The sequence below is a fragment of the Syzygium oleosum genome, unplaced genomic scaffold (genome assembly GCF_021117445.2).
Source record: "Syzygium oleosum isolate NSW1041296 unplaced genomic scaffold, Sole_v2.1 Sole_v2.17, whole genome shotgun sequence".
Taxonomy (NCBI): domain Eukaryota; kingdom Viridiplantae; phylum Streptophyta; class Magnoliopsida; order Myrtales; family Myrtaceae; genus Syzygium; species Syzygium oleosum.
The window spans coordinates 7,893,312-7,917,336 of record NW_026607501.1 but is presented as its reverse complement, the minus strand read 5'-3'; the positions used below and the strand labels follow the sequence as shown (position 1 = coordinate 7,917,336).

The 24,025-nt window shown below is 41.6% G+C and overlaps 4 protein-coding genes across 7 annotated transcripts; 3 read left to right on the top strand and 1 right to left on the bottom strand.

The window, feature by feature from the left end:
• The first annotated feature begins 1,790 nt into the window (after positions 1–1,790).
• LOC115678968 (uncharacterized) lies at positions 1,791–2,589 on the top strand. Its single transcript, XM_030602479.2, has 3 exons — positions 1,791–1,861; positions 1,899–1,963; positions 2,100–2,589. The coding sequence occupies exons 1-3, from the start codon at positions 1,791–1,793 to the stop codon at positions 2,333–2,335; spliced, it is 372 nt and encodes a 123-aa protein (XP_030458339.2). The 3' UTR covers positions 2,336–2,589.
• A 1,446-nt stretch (positions 2,590–4,035) lies between these two features.
• On the top strand, positions 4,036–5,040 carry LOC115678967 (uncharacterized). Its single transcript, XM_030602477.2, has one exon. It carries the CDS (start codon positions 4,036–4,038, stop codon positions 5,038–5,040), a length of 1,005 nt encoding a protein of 334 aa, XP_030458337.1.
• A 7,089-nt stretch (positions 5,041–12,129) lies between these two features.
• On the top strand, positions 12,130–16,178 carry LOC115678966 (lysM domain receptor-like kinase 3). The gene is made up of 10 exons (XM_056319477.1): positions 12,130–12,874; positions 13,109–13,315; positions 13,598–13,734; positions 13,850–13,939; positions 14,064–14,169; positions 14,252–14,403; positions 14,564–14,661; positions 14,804–14,942; positions 15,226–15,324; positions 15,648–16,178. Exons 1-10 carry the CDS (start codon positions 12,223–12,225, stop codon positions 15,810–15,812), a joined length of 1,845 nt encoding a protein of 614 aa, XP_056175452.1. The 5' UTR covers positions 12,130–12,222; the 3' UTR covers positions 15,813–16,178.
• A 224-nt stretch (positions 16,179–16,402) lies between these two features.
• LOC115678920 (tryptophan aminotransferase-related protein 2) lies at positions 16,403–21,514 on the bottom strand. 4 transcript variants are annotated; one of them, XM_056319479.1, is made up of 7 exons: positions 20,870–21,074; positions 19,273–19,563; positions 18,671–18,974; positions 18,080–18,360; positions 17,040–17,338; positions 16,824–16,939; positions 16,403–16,594 (listed from the first exon to the last, which is right to left on the bottom strand). In XM_056319479.1, the coding sequence occupies exons 1-7, from the start codon at positions 20,980–20,982 to the stop codon at positions 16,556–16,558; spliced, it is 1,443 nt and encodes a 480-aa protein (XP_056175454.1). In that variant the 5' UTR covers positions 20,983–21,074; the 3' UTR covers positions 16,403–16,555. The 4 variants fall into 4 exon arrangements, with proteins under 4 accessions (XP_056175454.1, XP_030458288.1, XP_056175453.1 ...); XM_030602428.2 differs by lacking the exon at positions 20,870–21,074 and adding an exon at positions 21,284–21,514 and having other exon boundaries at positions 16,403–16,939; XM_056319478.1 differs by having other exon boundaries at positions 16,403–16,939; positions 20,870–21,069.
• Between the last annotated feature and the right edge of the window lie 2,511 nt (positions 21,515–24,025).

The window sequence follows — 24,025 nt, the reverse complement described above, 5'->3', positions numbered from 1 at the left end:
AAATCCTAACTAACATATTTTTTAATTTTCTTTATTTAAAAAAAAATAATCAAACAAAAATAACAACCGCATTCAAACAATCCACGCAATCCGCAAGATATTTCTTATCAAATTTGAATTAGGAAAAGAAATCAAATTAACAGTCATATCTATAGGGTTATAGATATCGACGGAAAGCTGATTGTTCGAGTTTGGAAAGCGAATAAAATCTATTATCATATCCGAGTAATTATGGATAAGATAACGATTTTCCGTATCGCCGCGTATCGTACCTTAGGGATAAAGTCGGATAGTCGTCCAGATATGTTGCCAATTAGAAATAATTCCTAGTTTTGAGTATTTTAGAACATTGCGGACAAAGCAAGCATTATCCTAAGGTATCTAGTCAATCACGTAATATTCACGGAATATTCAAACTAAGAATTTAAATATTTTGAAAATATACCGGATAGAGATTTTTACCTGATTTGCGGATTTCTTTCCAAATTTGAATTTGCGGCAGATCGAAATCGCGGATCAGGACGGTGGCCGACGGATCGACGGTGGCGGCGACAGCGATGGCGGGCGTGACGGCGGTCAGGAGTGGCTCGGCTAGGCTCCGGGCTCACGGGGGTATCTTGGAATCGGACTCCCTGACTTTAGTGGTCAGCAAAGCAAAGGAGTGGTGGAACGTGGATAACCTGCAAGAAAGAAAAAAAACAATATTTTTCTTCTGTCTTTTATTGCTTCTTTATGCCCCTCCCTCTCTTCGTATCTTGCATGGACTAATGGCCGGACTACACGCCAAAGGAACTTCAAGGACGCTTGTGGAATTTTGGGCACGTTACAACAAAACAAGCACACCAGGAGGAACGTAGGGATTGGACTGGAAACTCGTTGGCTTGACTAGTGCAGGGCTGGATTGGATACTTGACGACAAAGAAGAGTCCAGCTACAGCGGCACGGGACCGTCAAGGGCAGTAGCTCAGCTACTTCGTCGATGGCATCAAAGGATCCCAGCCTCGGGGGCAGCAGATCGTGTGGAGCTTCGCGGCTTCGTCGTCGATGAGAAGGCGCTGAGTTGGGTCACTGTTTTATGGCAGGAGCAGCAGCAGGGATCGTCGTTGGGCAACGGCGGCAGCAAGCTACTCACAGCCACAGGTCTGGCTATGAGCAGGCGGCGCGGGCGCGACGGTGAGGCGACACGGGCACAACGCAGCTTGGCGATGAGGCGGCGCTTTCTCACTCTTGCTCTTTAGTCTCGCTATTTCCTCACGTGTATTTCGTGCTCTTCGGAATTGTCTTCCGGGAATTATCAGAGCTCCCTTTGACTGAGGGGTATAATCACGTATTTATATCGCAACCCTAAGTTAATTGGCCGGGCTTCCTAGTCCTAATGGGTTTAGGCTTAGGCTTTTATCTTTTAATTTTTATTTAATTCCAAATGGGCCGAATTAATTGGGTTTTTCTCTAATTAAGCTTGATGGGCTGATTTAAGCTCAAATTAAGACAACCAAGGCCTTTTAGACTTGTGATTTTCGGCCCCCGTCTTCTGAGCGAGACGAGCTTTGCTCGGTACTCGAGCTTGATTTATGCAATGGATTTTCAACTTACTCACTGCCGCCGGTCCGATATTGAATGCAATTAAACTATATGATCCTAAATTATATGCTATGCGATTTTGATATTTTTGTTTAGGGGTTAAAATTTAATTCCTAATTTTTTATGCAATTAATCACTAAATGGTTAGTCAAAATTTAGGTGTTAACGCATAGTGTGATTGCATTGTGATTTTGCATGGTCCGAAAGCGATGATGGTGAAGAAGGGCGTCCAGAGAAAGTGGGTGGTGATAGCAGTGGCAGTGTATCTACTCATCATGTGGTGAAGAAGGGCGTCCAGAGAAAGTGGGTGGTGATAGCAGTGGTAGCGTATATGCTCATCATGCCTCTTTGCTTCCTGCTCAACATGTTCCCGATGCCCCTGGTAATACATATCGCCATTCTTCTTCTTCTTCTTCTTTCCTTACGGCGAGAAAGTTCACCTTAACAGATAATAAACATAGGATCATTCACCAGCTGGATAAACTCACTTTAGGCTTTCTCTAAATTGTGCAATCAAGGTGGAAGCGAAGAAGGCAAGATGGGATCCCCAAGAAAAGCGTTAGGTGGTCGTGGTGGGTTCAAACTCAAGGGGACAATTACTCTTGATTCCTACGTTGATTTAGGGAAGAAGAAGAAGAGGAAAACAGTGGAGTCGCGGAGCCTAAGGGCAAGTGCCATCGGGTCTCTACCATCGCCGCTTTGCAATTATGGCTGCAGCCAAGCCATTATGGCCCCTCTTTATCCAATAACTTAGACATCCATATCAATTTCGACCAAAAAAAAAAGGACATCCATATCAATAACTTAGTATCATTTTCCTTTCTTTGCCCATGAAATGTCTATACCAAGTCATTATCAACGCTTGTTGATCTCTCTAATGTATATTGTGTTCCATTACTGCCAGAAGTAATGGAATTGGCCTTGAGAAGCCGATGACCAGTTGGCCCATAATAGATGTATAACAGTTGGGCCTGTGGGTCAATCTTAGTCTAAATGGTATTGATCCAAGGATTTGTGAGAGAGCATAACTTTTTTTTTAATTACTTGAGTGCCACTTTGGTAAAAAAATTATCACTTTAATCGGCGATTTGTATGATTGAAAAATCTGACTTGACAATATTTTAATGTAAACAGTCTGATGTGACTCGCTGGCAAAGCGAAGTCAGCAAAATTATTCCTAAATGATATCGTCTATCATGTCAATTGCCCCATTTGAGCAAAATTTCTTATGTTCTTCAAAAAAACCCCAACCCCAATTCCTCAAATTGGGGTAAAATTACTTTCCAAAATTTGCAATGGAGAGTAAAGATACGATGGCAGAGTGAGCAAGAGACGAAGTTTTCATGGTAAAGCCGTAGTGCTGAAGTTTCCCTCACAAAGTTTTCCTAGTAAAGCAAACGAACTTCCTATTACGCATTCTTGACTCTGATGCCAATGAAACCTATGTGTTTTCTTTCTTTCCTTCTTCCCTTTTGTTGGCCATTGCCTCCTGTATCAATTCATAAAGATATTTGCTAGCAAATCATGCTGAAAATTTGCTTTATTGTGGAAACCTATCGAGTTGCGAAAGTTCTGAGGTTTGCTGAAGATGAGAGAGGATCGCCCTTGTTGTGGAGAGAGAGAGTAAAGGAGAAGACAAAGCAAGAGAGTATCGGTTTTCCACAATGAAATGACGTCGTTTTAGCCACATGAGGAATAACTTGAACGCTAATTTCAAGTTCTTTGAAGGGAGGTCTCGCTGACATATGTTTAGTCTTTTAACCCTTATACTGAGTTGCTACATATACTCTATGAGAGAGAGAGAGAGAGAGAGAGAGAGAGAGAGAGAGAGATGATGCCAACTTGATATATATATACCATAGAAATGACTCGTTTGTGTTATGAAATACATGAATGAATATTCATTATATTCAATGTACCTATTATGGCACATTCGTAACCTACATTCTACGTATGAATGCCCATCTCCCTATTCAATGTATATATTCAATACATTGACATTAATGATATGTGCATCCTTGTTTTCTTATAAATAGGAGCTTAGTTTTGGTCATTGTGTAAGAAATCAGAACAGAAGAAGAGAATGAAAGAGGAAAATATACAGTGAAAATAAAATTTCTCCTCTGACTTTCTCTACCATCTTTGGTGTTTATCTACTTTCTCTACTTAATCTCTCTGTATTCTCTCTATTATATTCTTGCAACACAATATTTTACAACACGTTATCAGCACGAAGATCTACCAATTGAGTAAATAATTTTTGCAAGGTAAGTATTCTCTTTTTTTTATTAATCAACTTATACTTCATCTTCTTCTATCAATTCTTCTTTTTTTTCTTTTTCTTGGCCTGAAGCCAAATTTCCAACCTAAAAGTATCCTTCTACTCCTGAAGTGGCGGTGGATATTTGGAAATCTTTCTAATTAATTTAAGGATTCATTTGTTTTGCAAGAACTATGGCAAATATTGAAAAGCCCAAATTCCACATCCTCGAAGTGAGTGGAAATAATTATCTATCCTGGTGCCTTGACATGGAAATGCACCTCCAAGGGCAAGATCTTGCTAACGCAATTACAGAAGACGGAACCTCAAATGCAAAAGATAAAGCAAATGCACTGATTTTTATTCGTCGTCATTTGCATGAGAGCCTGCAGACTCAATATTTATCCGTTCGAGACCCTCAGACCTTGTGGAAGAGGTTGAAGGATAGGTATGATCATACCAAGACTGTTATCCTTCCTCAAGCACAATATGACTGGCAAAATCTCAGACTACAAGATTTTAAATCAATGTCTGACTATAACTCCGCTTTATTTGATATTGTTTCTCGGCTTGAGTTATGCGGTATCAAGCTCACTGATGCGGAACTGTTAGAGAAAACTTTCTCTACCTTCCATGCTTCGAATATTGTATTGCAACAGCAATACCGGCAGCGTCAATTTGCCACATACTCTGAATTAATTTCGGTGCTCCTCACTGCTGAGCAAACTAATGAATTGCTGCTCAAAAATCATGATCTTAGACCTGCTGGCTCAAAAGCATTGCCTGAAGCACATGCTAACTCTGAGAAAATTACTGGCCATTTTAAGGGCTACAAGCGCATGCAAGAATATAATCCTCGAAGGGGTGGCAGAAAATTTAACCGCCCTAGGAAATCTAACTTTGGCCCGAATCATGACAAAGAAAAGAAGCCAAAGAAGGTGACTAATGAAAGTATTTGCCATCATTGTGGCATGACTGGGCACTGGTCACGTACTTGTCGTACGCCAAAACACTTTGTTGATCTATGCCAGGCATCTTTAAAAAATACGGGCAAACGTGGTGAATCTCACGCCATTGAAATTAATTCTACTGCCATAACCACTGTTGAGGCCAACAATATCTCTGTTGGTGGGACTCATCTTGCTCCTGAAGTAGCAAATGCATCCCTGGATGTCTCTGATTTCTTTGAGGACCTCTGATTACTTTGATGAAGCATCAGACTGGTGGATGACATCTTAGACTTCGAATTTTATGATTCTAATAATTTCTTTTCTAGTTGTTTTTCTTTAAATGTATTACCTTTTATTGTTCTTTAATATGGTTATGCAATGAAATGCTTATGAACTTGATATAATATTTATTATTTTGAAATTTTATTTGACCCTATAACTAATATGAAAATTTTATGATACTTGACACCTGAAGTTGTCAACATTAATGCAAATGGAAAACACCGAGAAAAAGGAAGATGTTTGTTTGCTTGATAGTGCATCAACGCATACCATATTTCGTAGTAGACACTTTTTCTCGAGTATGACATTGCGTAAGACACATGTCCATACAATATCTGGTCCTATTCCGATTATTGATGGTTTCGGGAATGCCACAATTGTTTTACCAAAAGGCGCCATCCTGCATATTGAGAATGCATTTCTAAGCAGTAGATCAAAAAGGAATCTGCTTAGCTTCAAAGATGTACGCCGTAATGGGTACTATGTTGAGACTATTTATGAACAAAATAAAGAATATATTGGCATTACCTCTTATAAGATGGGCCTGAAGACCATCCATGAGAAGCTAGAAGCTTCTTCTATGGGTTTGTATTGTGTCATGATTAAGGCCGTTGAAACCTACTCCACCATATCCTGGAGATTGGTAAACCCTGATCAGTTTGGATTATGGCATGATCGCCTTGGTCACCCTGGCGCTTCAATGATGCGTAGAATAATCCAGAATACAAAAGGGCACCCTTTAAAGAATACAAAAGTATTGTTGTCCAAAGATTATAATTGTGAAGCTTGTTCACAAGGAAAACTCATTATCAAACCTTCTATAACAAAGGTTGATCTTGAATCCCCTTTATTTCTGCAAAGAATTCAGGGTGATATTTATGGACCAATATAACCACCAAGTGGACCATTTCGATATTTTATGGTACTAGTGGACGCATCCTGTAGATGGTCCCATGTTTGCCTATTATCTACGCGCAATGTCACCTTTGCACGTTTACTTGCGCAGATGATAAAGCTCCGGGCACAATTCCCTGATTATCCAATTAAAAGCATAAGGATGGATAATGCTGGTGAATTTACATCAAAGAGTTTTGATACGTATTGTACTTCACTCAGAATCGAGGTCGAGCACCCGGTCGCATATGTTCATATTCAAAATGGATCGGCAGAATCATTGATTAAACATATCCAAATCATTGCCCGCACTCTATTATTGAGAACGAATCTCAACGATACAGCATGGGGTCATGCAGTTTTGCATGCGGCAGCCCTAATAAGATTGCGCCCCACTACTAGTCTCTTACAATCTCCCCTTCAAATGGTTCTTGGTTATGAACATGATATTTCACATTTACGCACCTTTGGTTGTGCAGTGCAGGTGCCTGTAGCACCACCAAAAAGAATGAAAATGGGTCCCCAACACCGTTTGGGCATTTATGTTGGGTTTAATTCACCATCCATCATTAGGTTCTTGGAACCAACTACTGGTGATCTTTTTACTGCCAAATTTGCAGATTGTCATTTCAATGAGACTATGTTTTCATCAATTGGGACACCTAAAACTGACATGGCTGCAAAGCAAAAACCCGGTTAAGGTTTTCTCCTGGAATGAGAAAAATTTATCTCAATTAGACCCAAAAACTCCTGAGTGTGAAAACGAGGTGCAGCGCATAATCCATTTACAGGCTATAGCCAATAGACTTCCTGACGCATTTAATGATGCTACTAAGGTAACGAAGTCTCATATTCCAGCTGCAAATGCTCCAGCTAGGATAGCTGTTCTCGAAGGACAAGCTAAAATGGATCAAAATCCCCCACATTTGAAGCGTGGTAGACCGATAGGATCAAAAGACACTGTTCCTCGAAAACGAAGGGGAAAGAATCAGGAATCCGCTCCAGAAGAGCCTGGTGTTGTGCTTACTCCTAAAGAGCTTAATGCCCCTGAAGAGGCACAAACCCATGAAAAGATCACCAACCCTAGAAATACTAAGAATTCCATTATATATTGTAATGAGATTTGAGATCGGAATGAAATCATCATTGATGATGTTTTTGCATTCTCAGTTGTTCATAAAATTATGGATGATGATTGTGAGCCGCAATCTATTATTGAATGCCGTCAAAGGCAAGATTGGTCTAAGTGGGAGGAAGCAATTAAGGCTGAATTAGCTTCCCTAGCTAAACGAGAGGTTTTTGGACCCATAACTCGCATCCCCGATAATGTAAAGCCCGTTGGATATAAATGGGTATTTGTCCGGAAACGAAATGAGAAAAACGAGGTTGACAGGTATAAAGCCCGACTCGTTGCCCAAGGATTCTCTCAAAGACCTGGGATTGATTATGATGAGACATATTCACCTGTGATGGATATGATTACATTTCGTTTTCTCATTAGTCTGGTACTCTCTGAAAGATTGGAAATGCGTCTTATGGACGTTGTGACGGCATATATATATGGCTCATTAGACTCGGATATTTATATGAAAATTCTCGAGGGATTCAAAATGCCTGATGCATGCACTCCCCGCAACTTATTCTCAATAAAATTGCAAAGATCTTTGTACGGGTTAAAGCAATCTGGTCGCATGTGATATCAACGCCTAAGTGAGTACCTAATTAAGGAAAGGTACAAGAATGATCCTATCTGCTCATGCGTGTTTATTAAGAAATCAGAAATCGGATTTGCTATTGTAGCAGTTTATGTCGACGATATAAATTTAATTGGAACTCCAGAAGAGTTAACTAAAACTGCTGAGTATTTGAAAAAGGAATTTGAAGTTAAAGATTTGGGTAAAACCAAACTTTGTCTTGGTCTAGAGCTTGAGCATAAAGCAAATGGAATAATCGTCCATCAATCAGCATACATTGAAAGATTACTTAAACGCTTCAACATGGACAAGGCTCACCCATTGAGCACCCCTATGGTTGTAAGATCTCTAGATCCCCAAAAAGGATCAGTTTCGTCCTAGAGAATCTGATGAAGAGATACTTGGTCATGAAGTATCATATCTCAATGCAATTGGGGCTTTGATGTACTTGGCACAATGTACGAGACCAGACATCGCTTTTGCGGTAAATTTATTGGCACGTTTTAGTTCTGAGCCAACTCGGAGACACTGGAATGGAATTAAACATATTTTTCGTTATCTCCGAGGAACCATAGATTTGGGATTATATTATTCCAAGGATTCCACTACCTCTAGTTTAGTTGGATATTCTGATGCTGGATAGAGATCTGATCCACATAAAGCTCGCTCTCAAACTGGTTATTTATTTTGTTATAATGGCACCGCCATTTTTTGGTGTTCTACGAAACAATCGCTAGTAGCTACATCTTCCAACCACTCTGAGATTATTGCTTTATATGAAGCTGGAAGAGAGTGTGTTTGGTTAAGATCCGTTATAACACATATTCACAATTCTTGTTGCTTAACATCGGTTACAAATTCTCCCACTATAATTTACGAAGATAATGCTGCTTGTGTTGCACAAGTTAGGGGAGGATATATCAAAGGTGATAGGACCAAGCATCTCGCCGAAATTTTTCTATACTCACGAACTCCAAGAAAGTCGACAAATTGATGTTAAGCAGATTCAATCCATAAATAATCTTGTAGATCTTTTTACCAAATCATTGCCAGCGTCAACTTTTGAGAAATTAGTATATGGCATTGGTATGCAGCGAGTTCATAAGATGCAAGATTAACTAGCCCCAGCAGTGGCTATATAGCTCAAATTGAGGGGGAGATATTGTGAACTATGCATTGCACTCTTTTTCCCTTTTGTCCGGTTTTTGTCCCACTGGGTTTTTCCGGCTTAAGGTTTTTAATGAGACAGTATCATTCAATGCACATTCATGAATACAATGAATATTCAAGGGGGAGTGTTATGAAATACATAAATGAATATTCATTATATTCAATGTACCTATTATGGCACATTCGTAACCTACATACATGAATGAATATTCAATGTACCTATTATGGCACATTCGTAACCTACATTCTACGTATGAATGCCCATCTCCCTATTCAATGTATATATTCAATACATTGACATTAATGATATGTGCATCCTTGTTTTCTTATAAATAGGAGCTTAGTTTTGGTCATTGTGTAAGAAATCAGAACAGAAGAAGAGAATGAAAGAGGAAAATATACAGTGAAAATAAAATTTCTCCTCTGACTTTCTCTACCATCTTTGGTGTTTATCTACTTTCTCTACTTAATCTCTCTCTATTCTCTCTATTATATTCTTGCAACGCAATATTTTACAACAATTTGTTTATTTTCGAATGGGCCAAAATATGTATTACCAGGCGAAGCTCGTTGTTATCCAAGTTGACATGGCCATGATCACAGATCCTTCACCGAGTTCGGTCCTCAAAAGTCGAAATGATCTTTCGCACGCTTGTCTGGGAGTCATCATTCGCAACAAACCTTTGAACATCAATTTGGAGAAAGAGTTGACTTCATAGGGACACAGCCAGGCTGCCACACACACAATTTTCTTTGCCCTTTGTTTTTTCAAGAGTTTCAGTGAATCTCTCTCGGGGTAGACTCAGAAGAGTAGGCAGTTCATTCAAGAAGTTATCGCTCGTGAGTCTCCTTAAACGTTACAGATGATGCCTGCAGGCTGTATTATAAGGTACGTTCACGATCATGGTCACGTCAATCTAGGCAAGATAGCGATGACTTCACAGCTACACTTGCACTCAGCTTGGGCGGTCATCACGAGGGAGATGAATTCTACGATGGGATGGAGAGTCATAGTCCACGAAAGGTTGGTCGACTCCAGAAACAGAATGTAGTTTCGAGGGCAAGTACGAGGAAACCTCCCAGAGTTCACATGGGCTTCAATACATTATAATTCTGTCTGCGTGTAGATGCAAAGTCGAGAGGTCAACGACTGTGACCACGCCATGCATTCCCACAAAACTATATCTCTTGTGCGGGGCTGCAGAATCTCGCTATAAAAGACTATTCAAGTCGTCCAGTCCTTTCACTTCCGAACTTTACTCTTCGTTGGCACTGTCGTTGTGTGATTGGTCCGGGAGCGACGATGATGATGAAGAAGAGCTTTGGGCGAAAGTGGGTGGTGATAGTAGTGGCGGCATATCTGCTCATCATAATGGATCTATTGCCTTCACCAACTATTGCCTCCTCGCTTCCTGCTCAACAGCTTCCTGAAGCGGCCACTGGTGATTCATCTGACCATGATTCTTTCTCCTCTCTGTCTTGTTTTCCTTGTATAGATAATGAAGATAGGATTGTTTCTCCAGCTTGATTGACTCACTCTAGGCTCTCTCTACATCGTGCAATCAAGGTGGAAGCGAAGAAGGCAAGACCGGATCCCCAAGAAAAGCATTAGGTGGTGGGTTCAAACTCAAGGGGGCCATTAGTCTTGATTCCTATGCTGGTTTTGGGAAGAAGAAATGGAGGAAAGCACTGGAGTCACGGAGCCTGAGGGCGAGTCCCACCGTATCTCTGCCCTCGCCGCATCCCAGTGACTCACACTCGCAGTTTGTTCCCCTGCCGACCCCGTGGAGGACCCCTCCTCCTCCGCAGGGTCAAGGATCAGTTGGCCCATAATAAATGTTTTAACAGTTGGCCTTTACGTCAATCATACTCTAAATAAATATTGATCTAAGGATTTTCTGAGAGTGGCGCTCACTTAGCACCATGAATTTTTTTTCGTGTACTTGAGTGTTACTTTGATAAAAAGAAAATCGATCACTTTAATCGGTAATTTGCGAGGTTAGAAAATTCGGCGTGACAATATTTAACATAAACTGTCCAATGTGCCTCGTCGGCAAGTTAAAGTCAGCAAAATTGCTTTTAAATGACATTGTCTATCAGAATGTTTGTCCCAATTTAACAAAATTGAGCAAAATTGCTCATGTTCTTTAAAAACAAAATCCCAACCCAAATTCCTTAAATGGGGCAAAATTACTTTCCGAAATTTGCAATGGAGAGTAAGATAAGATGACATAGAGTAAGCGAGAGATCATAAAGACCAGCCCACAAGATCGTGAAGAAAACACCTGCAATATGCAAGAATACGGAATCGGTATTTAAAGACTTGTCGCCTGAATTTGTTCCATATGTAAGACTCTTATTGAATGCCGAGCATGACCCTACTAGTCTAGTCCTCGTTTAATGAAAGGAAATTCTGAAAATGTACCGCTGGGTTAGTTGCTTGTTATCGGATCTTACCCAACTTGCACATCAACTGCCAAGCTAAGTGACTAGAGGCATTAAGCAATATACATGGCCTGCTAATCAATCAGCTCGTAAGTCAGACAATTTGAATCTGCAACGAAAATAAATTTGGCTTATTGCGACCCGCAAAAGTTTCGTCAAAGTTTTCGTTAAACTTCAGCTTTGATGTTAAGAGTAGCCGGCCTAGTTAGCAATTTGTGACAATAAATTAGGCTGAGAAAGTCCCATTTTGCCCATAAACTTCCATGAACATCAAGACACGGCCAGCTTCCACACTGCTAGAAGACAGCAATGAAGACACAGATGCTCGAATCTTTTATGTCAATACATAAATTATCATCGCAAAAATGTGACGTGCATGAGAGAGATGTTCATGGAATGGAGCGCTTGCCGCTACCTCAGATTGTGCTGACTAACGTAGAGACATGATGCTAGGACCTAGCAGAATTAGACCTCCATCTCCGATTCTGCATCACCTGATCACATTCCATATTATCAAATCACTGCCAATCCTGACTAATTAGTATCCAGAACCTGGACTTTTGTGCTCAAACTCACTCCTTGACATCCTTGGCCTTCCACAGTATGCCTGAACAGAACTTAAACTAAAGGGCATGTCCCTTTCTTCAGTACTTTCTTTAAACACATGTAAGAGTTTGTTCGATTGCTAAGAGAGAGCATGCCCTTGTCACATACAGATTTAATAAGATCAGAAAGATACTGACCTGGCGGAAAAGACAAGGACCCGGCTAAAGGCACAGCTGAATATTCTTTTATGGATATTTCAACAGGTTTAAAAGGATTGGTCATAATTACAGCACCCTATGTTCTCGTTGGTCATCGCCAAAGCAACAAGGTGCAAAGCAAAAGACAGCTCTAGGCTCAAAGGCGCGTTTTGTTTATTTGCCGACCGGATGCTCATCAAAGAATGGCTCGTTTGATCAGTAAATTCTTCCTGTCTCTCATCTCGCTGGTTTTTATCTCCAGATCTGCCCTCTCCCTAAGTGTGTTCAGCAAGACAAGCCTCATGCAGCCTTTCCCATGTTCAGAAGCGCCGCAATCGTGCAATTCTTGCTTGTACCATATCTCTAGAGGACTTCACGTAGAAAAGATAGCATCCCTCTACTCGGTCAACGTGTCAGAAATTAAACCGATAATCCACGGCGCTCAGCTAGATTATCTGGTATCTGTGCCTTGCACTTGTAGATACCTGAATGGCACCAATAGATACTCCTATGATACTTCTTACAAAGTACAGCCAGACGATTCATTTGCCAGAGTCAACAATGAGTGGTACAGTGGACAAGCTTATAGTGTCACTGGTGAGGAGGTATTTAATGCTGGAAATACGGTAACTATGCATCTCTTGTGTGGTTGTGTGGAAGAAGGATATCAAGAAATCGTGACTTACACGGTTCAAGAACACGACACTCTATCACAGATTGCACATCTGCTATCCTCAAATTTGAGTGAGGTCGAGAAACTAAACCCAAAGTTGACTTGGGATCCAAGTTATATAGATGTCGGGTGGGTGCTGTATATACCCATGGAAAATAGAGCAACTCGAGGTCACAAGCAACGTAAGCTGATCTTTCTCTTTATGTTTAAGAGTGATCTTCTGTTATCATTTTAAGATAGCAAGGCATAAAATTTTCATTCACAGAGTGAACGATTATAGGTATTTTAAGACCCAAGTAAAGCGGGATCAAGTCAGGGACATTATACAGTAGACATATATGGAATCATGAGCGGTGTCAAACATTTTTTTCATTCAAAGATCTTATATCCACTTACGGTTTGTTATCACGTGTCAGGGAAAATGAAGAAGTGGATTGAGATAGCGGTGATCCTGATCCTGTCAGGGGTAACTTTAGCGTCGATGAGCATACTGTTTTGGTTATATCAAAGGAGAAACAGAAGGGGCAAAGGGGGACAAGTAGATCGTGGGGCAACAACTAAGAGCACAGATGCCCAGAGGACTATCCCACTGAAGCAACTCTTCCACGAAAAGGACTTTGAAGGTCAGTTAGGTGACTGAAAAATCGGAAATTTCTCATGATAGCCTGAGTTCAAGTGAGATTTACTGGACATGATAAGGCATTAGAGATAAAATTTTGATTTAAACAGAAAAGGACGAGGCTCGTGTGCAAGCTGAAGATACTGAAAGGCTTGTCTTTCCTCAGAGGGCCACTTTGAATTTTATTTCTCTGACAAGTGAAGAAAGATGCTTTCATGAGTTTAAGGCAAGTAGAGGCATGCATAGTATCTGATATACTAACATGAAGCTATTATTCTTCTCCCAGATGTGAAATTTGATTCAGATAAACCAGTTATGTACAGCTTGGAGGATATGCATGAGGCTACAAAAGACTTTGATGATGCTCGAAAAATTGGAGAGGGAGGGTATGGGAGTGTGTATTTTGGCATATTAGGAGACCGGGTATGATACACATGTCGGGCTTTTACTTTTTCTCCACCTGTTTTCTTTGAGCTCGATCCAGAACAATGATCTGCTTTCCTTTCCTAAGACCAAACATGTGTTATCTCAATTTCAGGAAGTTGCTATTAAGAAGATGAAATCCAGCAGTTCAAAGGAGTTCTTTGCAGAGCTTAAAGTTTTGTGCAAAATACATCACATTAATGTGGTAAGCATCTACTGGCTAAACAAGAAGAAAAGTTTGGTAATGATTTAAATCTCTCATGCAAAATGGTGATCAAGAAAGAGCGAAGGTTCATGCTACTATCTCACTGATCTCTCTAGCTCTGTAGGTGGATCTTCTTGGATATTCAAGCAGTGACAACCATTTATACTTGGTATATGAGTATGTTCCAAGTGGCTCACTGAACGACCACCTTCACGATCCTTTCCTGAAAGGTCACAATAGTAATGGATCCACCTCCTTTTTCAGCTTGGAGTAAAAAAATTGTTAAAGGTACTCAATTGCTAGTTCTTGCAGGTTTCCAACCTCTCTCCTGGATGGCCAGAGCAAATATAGCACTTGATGCTGCAAGTGGAATCGAGTACATTCATGATCATACCAAGGCGCGCTACGTGCATCGTGACATCAAGACGAGTAACATTTTACTCGACCAGGGGCTCAGAGCAAAGGTAAAGGTTAACTGGTTTAAGCAAACACTTCTTAGTGATGCGAGTACGATGGAAGTTTCATATGAAGTTTCCTTCCAGGCTTTCTGCCTTCGCCTTTAGCTACTAGGATAAATAACTCCCAATCTGATGTTGATTTAATAGCTAAAGGCTGTGTCGGCAGGTAGCTGATTTTGGACTCGCAAGACTGGTGGAACGATCAAATGAACAAGAAGTATTTGCAACACGTGTAGTCGGCACACCTGGTTATATTCCTCCTGAGTAGGTGCTTTGCTCTTTTTCTATGACCAGGGAAACAGAGAAAACATGCCCACCGATGGTGCAAAGTTCTTTGGACATCATGCATTTCATTTCAGATTAAATTGATGGGGGTTTATGCTTTTTGGATTACTGCTTCCTGCAGGTCTGTCCGCGAGCTGCAAATGACATCGAAAGGAGATGTTTATGCTTTTGGAGTGGTTTTAGCAGAAATAGTAACTGGTCAGCGCGCTCTAGCTCGTGATGACAGGGACCCAAATAAGCTTAAGACCCTAATATCAACTGTAAGTCAGCATTTTGTGATCGTAACTGGTTTTGTGTGCAGCTTACACGCAAGAGTGCTAGCTACATGCACTTTCCAATTTCCATACATGACATACGACATACTGTCATTGAATCTCCCAATTACTGTAAACTGTAAGGACACAAAATGCTATTAGCGTGTGAATTGAAACATAAGGCGCATATATCCTTAGTCAGAATCGGTTGCCATACAAGGAAATTATTTGCATGAAATTGTTGCGAACATCCCATCTCGGGATTCAGCAATTACTTTACCTTTCTCAGATGACAACGATTTTCGAAGGCCAACAACCACAAAATGCTTTGGAAGCAATCATAGATTGTAACTTGAGAGGGAGTTACCCCTTTGAGGAGGTTTTTAAGGTCAGTGGAATTGCATCAGCATGCTTGATTTATTATGTTCCATATCCATGTGATGAGTTCTACAGTGATTAGCATGTCTGCCATATCAGGACAGGTCCATCCATATGTACGTACTGATTGCTCTGTATCTCAGAACACCAAATGAGTAACATTTCTTCGATACGAAACTACTCTATGCGAAACTTTATCCGTACAAAAAGCTTACAATTGATAAAGTCACAGGACATGAACTGAAGAGTCAATCTAGTGTTCCCGCCACCGAGCCCAAAAAAAAAAATGAACAATAAACTGATGTTCCTGCTATTTTTGTGTTTGCCTGGCAGATGGCGGATTTAGCGTGGCGATGTCTGAATGATGATGCTATCAACAGACCGGAAATGAGAGAAATTGTTCATGAACTCTCTCACATTTTAACGTCCTCAATGGAGTGGGAAGCATCACTTGGAGGGAATGACCGAGTCTTCAGCGGGTTGTTGAACGGAAGATGAACGAGAGCACTCGAGGCAACGGCCAGGAATCGACTCTAAATGCCTTTGTCGCCCCTCGCTCAGTGCCAATTTCAGCGAGTTTCTTTGGTGTTCATCTTGACTTATCCAAATTGGAAACAAAGGAGATGCACTTATCCAGTTTGATCCTCGCACGAGTTATGATTTCGTTGTTTGAAGTGGAAGGAGACTATGAGCTCTCACACACAGCTCGACTGTCATGATTTCTGTGAAGGCGAATGGTTACAACCGACGGATTGTGAATATTTATAACGTCTCTTTTTGTCCCTTTGATACTTGGCATGAAACTGCAAATTAGAACACGTGATGCTGGACTGGTATAAGATTCAATGTGCAATGATCATTTCCCTCGTTCTGCCTCCCTTCGTCATCAAGTAGCAAGCGAGACTTTCTCGTGGTATTGCAGATTATATAGAATGTCACTCCTTTAAAATACATTAACAGTTCTTGAACCCAGCAAGCTAGAGAATGTCAGATCTTGTTGAGAGGAGCTAGCTGTAAAATATGCACAAGTCAGAGTACACTTGACTGTGAATGGCCCACTGATGCCACCATCCACAACATAGAGTTCATCAGTTAACTTAATTGAACCAAAGATACTTCAGGAAGAAATATGCTTACATGTACAACGGATTTGATTACAGAGTATAGAATCCTCGCCGTTTCTTCACAATACAGATGGATCTACCGATCTAGTGTACACGAGTAGTTGCCCATACTCATGACTAGCACAGATGGATCTTGGTACAGATGGTATCACATGCCTAGGATGGATTAGAGGGATAAATCAAATAAAATCACTTCCCTCTCGTGCTTGGTGTGAGTGGATCTAAATAAAATTGGAATAAATGGGACAAGAATCCTAGCTGCAGACGTGGGGGGAGGCATTTGATGTACAAAAGATTTTGCTCCTACTAATAATTATCACAGACGGATCTGCGATAACCTTTTCACGAAACAGCCAAAAGTTCTATCACGGTCCAACATGCTTACTCGGACATATGAAGGGCTAACCCCAAAATGCCTCCCGCTCCTCGTCCAGATGTTATGGCTTTTAAGAAAGCTTTCACAATCTTCTATACCGTCTTCACATTTCAACCATGCAAAAGCTGCACAGGGGGCATAAGATATCAAGCCACAAGAAAATATACCAAGAATTCATTATAAATGGCATGGTGCCTCTCATTACAGCTTCAAAGTTCTATGTACCTGGTAGAGGCTCGAAGAGACACTGGAAAAAGTTGCAGAATCCTGGTTCAAATTCAGGCAGACTGAAGATTCCGCTTTGTTTCACTGCCTCTCTCAGTAGCTTCCACCTCTCTGCCATGAGTTGGTGGCAATACCCAAAGAAGTTTTCTCTGGGTCTGGCTGCTGTTCCACAACTGTCAGAAACAACTTTCAACACCTTTGCTGCCCGAAGCTGTGAATCCTTGGACACGCCTATGGTGCTGAGCTCTATGTATTTGACCATCTTCTCGGCAATTGACGGATCCTTGACAAGGGCCCAACTGCAAAATGTTGAAATGGGCATAATTAGAGACACGAAAATGCCTAGACATCTTGTTCAGTGTTCGCCTACATGCATTTTCCACTTCCTCAGATGTTGAAAGTTTGGTAAATGGAACTAGACACAAACTATGGCAGCTCCGGGTAAATAATAAACTTCATGTGTTTGAAGTATGACCAAGTACCTTAGCGTTAAACCATTGGTCTAGCTTCAATCCGTTAGATTACTTTCTGTTATATGTAGAGTGAATAACTACTCCCCAATTGCAAAAGCAGCTTTTATCGGAGAATCTTTCTGATAATTTGAGAACATGGAATTCCACTAATTGTCACAGCTATGATGTTATGGGATGATTAAGTACTGTATAGCTGCAGTTGTACTGGACCAAAGAGGAACTCGACATGATGATACCGATGGTGAATAATCATGCCCAGTGTACAATAATGACTATATAAAATTAATTTTGAAGTTGAACAATAGATTGCTTGAAGACACTGTGAACCCCTTGTGGTTTGGTGCATCATAAAGTGCTTGTGCCTTCCGTCTAATGAAGCAAGAGGTTTTGAGTTTGATTCCACATCAAAGCAATTCCTTGAGGCCAACCAGAGGAACCCCACGGTTGTGTGACTCTAATTACCAGTGTAGACAAGATTGGGGATTGCCACACTCGGGGGAGTACTCTTGAGTTTACAACCAATAAGAAATCATTTGAAAATATTGTCGCACTTACTGATTATCTTACCCGATGCGCATCCCAGCATGGCCTGTTGATTTTGAGACAGTGAACAACATCAGCTCATAATCAGCAGCCGATGTTATGGGAGTATACTGTGGCCAGTAGTAAGCAAGGTCATGCACCAATATTCCCCCACTTCGATTGACTACTGACTGCCTGACAAAGCCATCTGGATTATTCGGAGAAGTGACCAGTTCAATGTAGGGGCCTGTCTTGGTGAAGTTGTGTGCATCCCCGCCCCATTTATACAGGCCTGACTTCAGGCAGTCAGTTGCGGCTGGGTATGACTGCAAGTATTGTCATTTGAATAGTAAGCAACACAGTATATTTCCAAAAGTATAATTGCATACTTTGAAAACTAACACACTAAAAGACTTAAGTTTTATGAACTTATAGGCATTAATCAGAAATCAAGCTTCTACGGCCAACAAGTATGTCAAGAGCATCACTTTTACTATCACGATTACTCACGTATCAAATAAAATCTACTCACATCGTACAATAGTTTTGCAAAGAACATATTGTACATAAAAATGGCTTCAATTTCTATCTTTGGCTAAATGATTCTATATCATCAACTACTGACGTGACACTTACTGAGTAATATGGAGCCGCGGACACCACACTAAAGGGCTCAGATGCATTATTTGCTGTGAAAGCATATAAAGCAGCTTGAAACAGCTGTGAAGAACCCGTTCCAACCACAATGTAACGACCCTCTGTTATAGCATTACCAACCACTTTATGGAGACGAGCAATCTCCTTGGCAAGCTCAGGCTCCAAAAACCAGCAGAGGTTCCCAGCGTCTGAGAAGTAACTGGTGAACTGCCAGCCTGGTATCACCACTGTGGTTTTGTCACCCATTTCTTGCCAATATCTCTCATACATTGTAGGATCACCGCTGCATGAAGGAATATTGAACATAGAACCATGAGACCTGTGGCATGTACTTTTATATAATATGTCCACAAAAAATGGCTTGCCTTTTTAACTTACGAGGACATAGAACAAACACAACTAGAAGAGGAGTGATGCAAGAAGAAAAAGCTCTATAGCGAAGGCTATCAATTTGTGACAAGCAGTAAATTTATTGGTCCATAATATTATTAGACCTCCTTGCAGAGGTATTTATTAAGCATTGAGGGATCTTATGACTAGCACATCTCAGTATGTCAAGAAAAAGAACAGTTTAGGCTTACTGGTCAAGATTGATCACATTTCTCCCGTCATCTGCATCTTCCCCATTTACAGCCATTGGTGAAGGTGTTGGGTGCATGTTTTGAATGGAACTGGCTTCAATTTGGGACTCTTCAGCAATCTGAGCATCTTTTGGCTTCTCCACATAAATTCCACTTACTTTCTCTCTTCTATTCTTTCTCTGTTGAATAATTTTGAGCACTAAGCTCACATTAAGTGCAACAGAAAGCACTAACATGTGTCTTGGTGAAAACAGAGACCGAAGATTCGCCATTTCGCTTGAGAAACGAGATCTAAAACCAAGAACATGGAAATGAGAGTATTACTAACTGAACTAAGCAGAAAATGCAGTATCAAGTGCTCATAGACAGAAGGAAATGAAGTAAGAAAGAAACAGTAAATAGATGCTGGGAAAAGGAAAAAGGTTTATGGATGCGATCTTCATCAAATTATGCAAAAAGTTACAGAGGCTGGCAGTTCATAGGCTGCTCGACAGATAGTGGATGCTGGCAAAGAATAAAAGAAACAGTTAACGGATGCAATCTTCTCAGATGAAGCGAAGAGCAAGGGCATGATTCATAGTCCGTCTTTAGAAGTTCAAAGGAGTCAAAAAGCTTTATGCTTATAAAATGATTCTACATTACCATTTCCAAACATACTGGGATATAAATATGCACTGCTTAAAAGTATCTTACAGGTGTACTCCAAAAACTAGTTTGGCACTCAACACCATGATAAAAAGGGCCAGTGATTAGCAAAAAAATACATTCTCGAGGTGAGGCACTTTGAGTTAGCAAAGTTCTATTATGGAACCGAGCCCCAAGCACATAAATGCTGAGCCAAGGATGCTCCGCTTCCGCCTTATCCATAGAACCAGTGAAGTGCGCTTCAGATGAGATAGCCCGTCGGCAATGACTTGACTATAGACAAAAAAGTTCAGGAGTAATCTCAACAAAAGGTCTTGGCACTTTATGTATGGAGAGAGGTGGGCCTTAGCATACGACTGAAGAGTGGTAGAACAGATTTGGAAAGAACAGGCCACATATAAATGCGTGGCGTCTTGTACTTCAGTGAACTTGTGTATCTTTGTTGGTTATGAGGGCCATAAAACAAAGTACCGCCAGTACAATGAAACTTGAAAATTAGAGCATACATTCCTACCGTATTATAGAAAAATCTACTGTAGAACTAGGAACCAGCACCTTAACTGCATGATGACAGATGACTCCTCCAAAAGTTCGCATAAACTTCCATTTACCAAACAGAGAATCAATAATCAAACTACGCAAGCCAGCTTCTTTGTCACAAACAGTACAATTGAGGGAGAAAAGGAGAGACGGAAAGAGATTATCCATGTTTAGTACCAAAAGTTAACTATTGTGCAAATATTATCCTTTTGACTGCCAAAGTGAATCCATTTTCTAACACTTAAAACTCCTGCGGAGACCGTTAAGTTACTTAACATCATCTGAGAGCTCGGGGGTGCAAGTTCAACTCCCAAAATTTCTCCTTTTCCTAACGGGCATGTTTCTCCTATCACTACGCTCCTGCTCTCCAATTGCTCAGTCGATGCGGTTCCAAACATTAGAGGAAAGCTACTTCGTCTCCCGACAATTCGAACTTTTGAGAACATCGTTCGGGAACAGTGAGTATGCAAAAGCCTTTTCCATAAAGGCACCTCCAAAGAACCCACACAGGCAAAGGCAACTCATCCACACCCAGTCATCGTCATGCTTTACTCATATCAGCACCAGCGTCTCTATCGCTACAAATTCCTTCTACCACCAACCAACCATACATGAAAACGACACGAAGAGAGACAAAAAAATACACCACCAGCAGTCACTCACTCCATCATCCTTGCATGTAGTGTTCTACCGCCGCAAAAAAAAAAAATCAAGGCAAAAAGCAAAAGCACTCGTCTGCCGAAGTAAACACCTCGACAGTCCAACAGAGAAAAAACACACCCACACACACACCCACAAGCCGCCCATTCAAACGAGAACAACTCACCCTCCAGCGGCACGCGAGAGCAGAGATACCCCTCGAAGCTGAGAAGGGAATGCGCGACGAGAAACGCTAAGACGACGAGAGGAGCTGTTCGCTCATGGAGAGCTTACGAAAACCAAGAAAGGGAAAGGGAAAAAGCTCAGCTCAGCTCAGCCCAGCTTCGTCGAGGGCCCCCTTCACCGTTCGCGCGGCGCGGCCACCGCGCCGGTTCCGACCCGGAAAAAACTCGCCCCGCGAGGACGGAAGGAAACAGATTTCGCCGCCGGCGCGCTTCAAAGAATCAAGCGACCCAACACACCCTTCGAGGAGGGGGACCCGCGGCGGCGCCGGCGGAGGAGCGACGGAGCGGGGGAGGGGAATGCGACGGGAGCAGCCATTGTTGTACGGACGCGAGGGGAGGATCAAAGGTGGTCGTGTGCGGAGGAAGAAGGAAGAAAGTTTCCGCCTTTCGTAATTGCCTGCTATAAAGGTGAGACCTTTCGTCTTCTCTCTCTCTCTCTCCGTCTTTAAAGGAAAAATTTATTGCGAGTCGCTGCCACTCCCCCCGCTAGTGGGTTTCCATCGCTTTTTCCCCAATCACTCTCCCATTTTTTTTTTCTTTCCTTTTCTCTCTCTCTTTTTTTTTTTTTTGGCAATTATGCAAAATGTATATATGAATGGAGATAATCACGATGGCAAAATTTCAAACCTTTCTCACGATGCTCAATTTAATGTCGTGGCTATCCGGTAGTGCGACGTTATTCTAACGATGGTATTGCTCCGACGACGTTGACTCTTTCTACATACTGTCAGATCGGCCTTTTTCCGAACAAGTGAGTGATCGATGCGACTTGAAACGGACAAAATGTGAAAATTTAGAACTCCTGTTATAACATAGAAATGAATGTCGAAAAGTATGCAATGAAAAGGCTGATTGTGCTGACGAAGATTTTCTCACGTGAATATTTTTTCCAGGCCAAAAACAGGTAAAATACCAAAAAGCACGGTTCCTAGGAAATTGCCGAAAGGTTTCCTAATTTTCTCAACATTTAAGACAATGGAAGTTATCGAGTAAAACGATCGTGAGCACAACCAAAACCTTCCTCGTCGGATATTCCCTAAAACGATCGTGAGCACAATCCACGTGTGTTAAGGACGACCGGCGACACGTTTAGGTATTGGAGCATCAAGAATTCGATTAGATTAATGGGTTGACTTGGTGAGTGGCGAAAACGAATAGGAACCCGGGGGTATCAATGATTACTTTGCGACAACTAAACTATGATCAGCTTGCCTTAATTAACAATTATTAGTGCATGAGAGCACAATACAATGTGCCCCCACTGTTGACTAAACCCTAATTTTCTCCTTACTCGGACCCCACCTTGACCGAAGTCTCATTCCATTCCACGGTTTCCACCTTTGTGGTTGGGGGGGTCCACGTGACATGCACGTGTCATGGTGGGGGGGTGGAATATAAAAAAAGATGTTGGGGAATTAATTCCAATTGTCCCATTACAAGGGAAGGTGACTAGACAATAGCCTCAATCAGAGGAGGAGGAGGAGGAGCAGAGGAGAGGGTGGGGTGAGTGGGTGGTCGTGACTGGTCCACAAAATCTGCACTCTGAAAAAGGCTCTGCTGAGCTCAGGCCACACTGCCAAAGTTCCGGGGACCATCATTTGACAGTTCGGTCATCATCATCATCGTCTCCAGAACGAGAGAGAAAAAAAAAAACAAAACATTCAAAAACCAACATCATGCGGTCAATGACATAGTTGATTCAAGCCATCATCCTTAACAATGACATGGTTGATTCGGCTAATTCGAACTCGACTTGGCTCGCCCGAAAGTTCAAAGACTCGGGGTACTCAGACAGCTAATTCGAACATCATGCGGCTATCTCGACTCGGGGATGAATTTGGCTTTTCTTTTCTTCTTTTTTTCGCGGCTGAACTTGACTACTGCCATAGTCAATCGACAGGAGTATAGGTATCAGGTCTTCGAGTTAGAGTCGGATGAGCTTTGCTTGATGGGAATTCACAAAGGGGCAGCTGCAGTTAAGGCGGGTCGACGTCGTGGCCGCCGTCATCATCGTCGGAGCTAGAATGGTCCTTGTGTATAGAAGTCTAGGAACAAAATAGTTATGGTGGCGTGGGTCGAAATCCACATCCCAATAATGAACATGGTCCTTTCCCAGTTATCATCGGTTCAAGTTGGTGGTGAAATGGTGAGATAGTGGACCTTTCAATGGCAGTAGGGGGTCCCCTACCAGGCCAAAAGTCACATGATTTGTGGCCATCATGGTCCCGTGTATTCCAACATCCGAACGCCCATAAAAGTCAAGAGTTTCGGCTTGAGCAGTCAAGAGTCTAGTGTTGCCGACCGGCGTATCCTTGACCGCATAATAGTCCGTGCAGCGCCTGACAAGTCGAGTAGATCCCAAGCCAGCCTTTTTTATATAATTGTTCCTAAAAACGGTACAGCGAATAGCATTCTCGTATTAGATCGTATCGCGTCCAGTTTAGCTTGGGCATCCAGTCTTTCGAGCGAGACACGCGGTACACTCTAAACACAACAACTGATTTCGGCCTATCATAACCTTATCAGGAGTTTAGCATCAGCTCCCAACCAGTTTATGTACAAGAGGCCAACTCCACCTTCAAAGTTCCTAGGCTACGTTTGGAAGTCGGAATAAAATTCAGGATAAGATAAGTTTTATCCTATTACGTGTTTGGTGCCTGCATAATATAGGATAAAATTAGATC

Excerpts from the sequence above, each read along its gene's own strand:
- LOC115678920 (XM_056319478.1), bottom strand. The coding sequence starts at position 20,982 with ATGAGTTGCCTTTGCCTGTGTGGGTTCTTTGGAGGTGCCTTTATGGAA. Across the intron at positions 18,975-19,272 it reads AATGTGATCAATCTTGACCA|CGGTGATCCTACAATGTATG; the intron begins GTAAGCCTAAAC and ends TCCTTCATGCAG. Across the intron at positions 16,940-17,039 it reads TCTCTTCGAGCCTCTACCAG|CTTTTGCATGGTTGAAATGT; the intron begins GTACATAGAACT and ends CCCCCTGTGCAG.
- LOC115678968 (XM_030602479.2), top strand. The coding sequence starts at position 1,791 with ATGATGGTGAAGAAGGGCGTCCAGAGAAAGTGGGTGGTGATAGCAGTG. Across the intron at positions 1,862-1,898 it reads GTGTATCTACTCATCATGTG|CAGTGGTAGCGTATATGCTC; the intron begins GTGAAGAAGGGC and ends GGGTGGTGATAG. Across the intron at positions 1,964-2,099 it reads ACATGTTCCCGATGCCCCTG|GTGGAAGCGAAGAAGGCAAG; the intron begins GTAATACATATC and ends TGTGCAATCAAG.
- LOC115678966 (XM_056319477.1), top strand. The coding sequence starts at position 12,223 with ATGGCTCGTTTGATCAGTAAATTCTTCCTGTCTCTCATCTCGCTGGTT. Across the intron at positions 14,170-14,251 it reads TCACGATCCTTTCCTGAAAG|GTTTCCAACCTCTCTCCTGG; the intron begins GTCACAATAGTA and ends TAGTTCTTGCAG. Across the intron at positions 14,662-14,803 it reads CCTGGTTATATTCCTCCTGA|GTCTGTCCGCGAGCTGCAAA; the intron begins GTAGGTGCTTTG and ends TGCTTCCTGCAG.
- LOC115678967 (XM_030602477.2), top strand. The coding sequence starts at position 4,036 with ATGGCAAATATTGAAAAGCCCAAATTCCACATCCTCGAAGTGAGTGGA.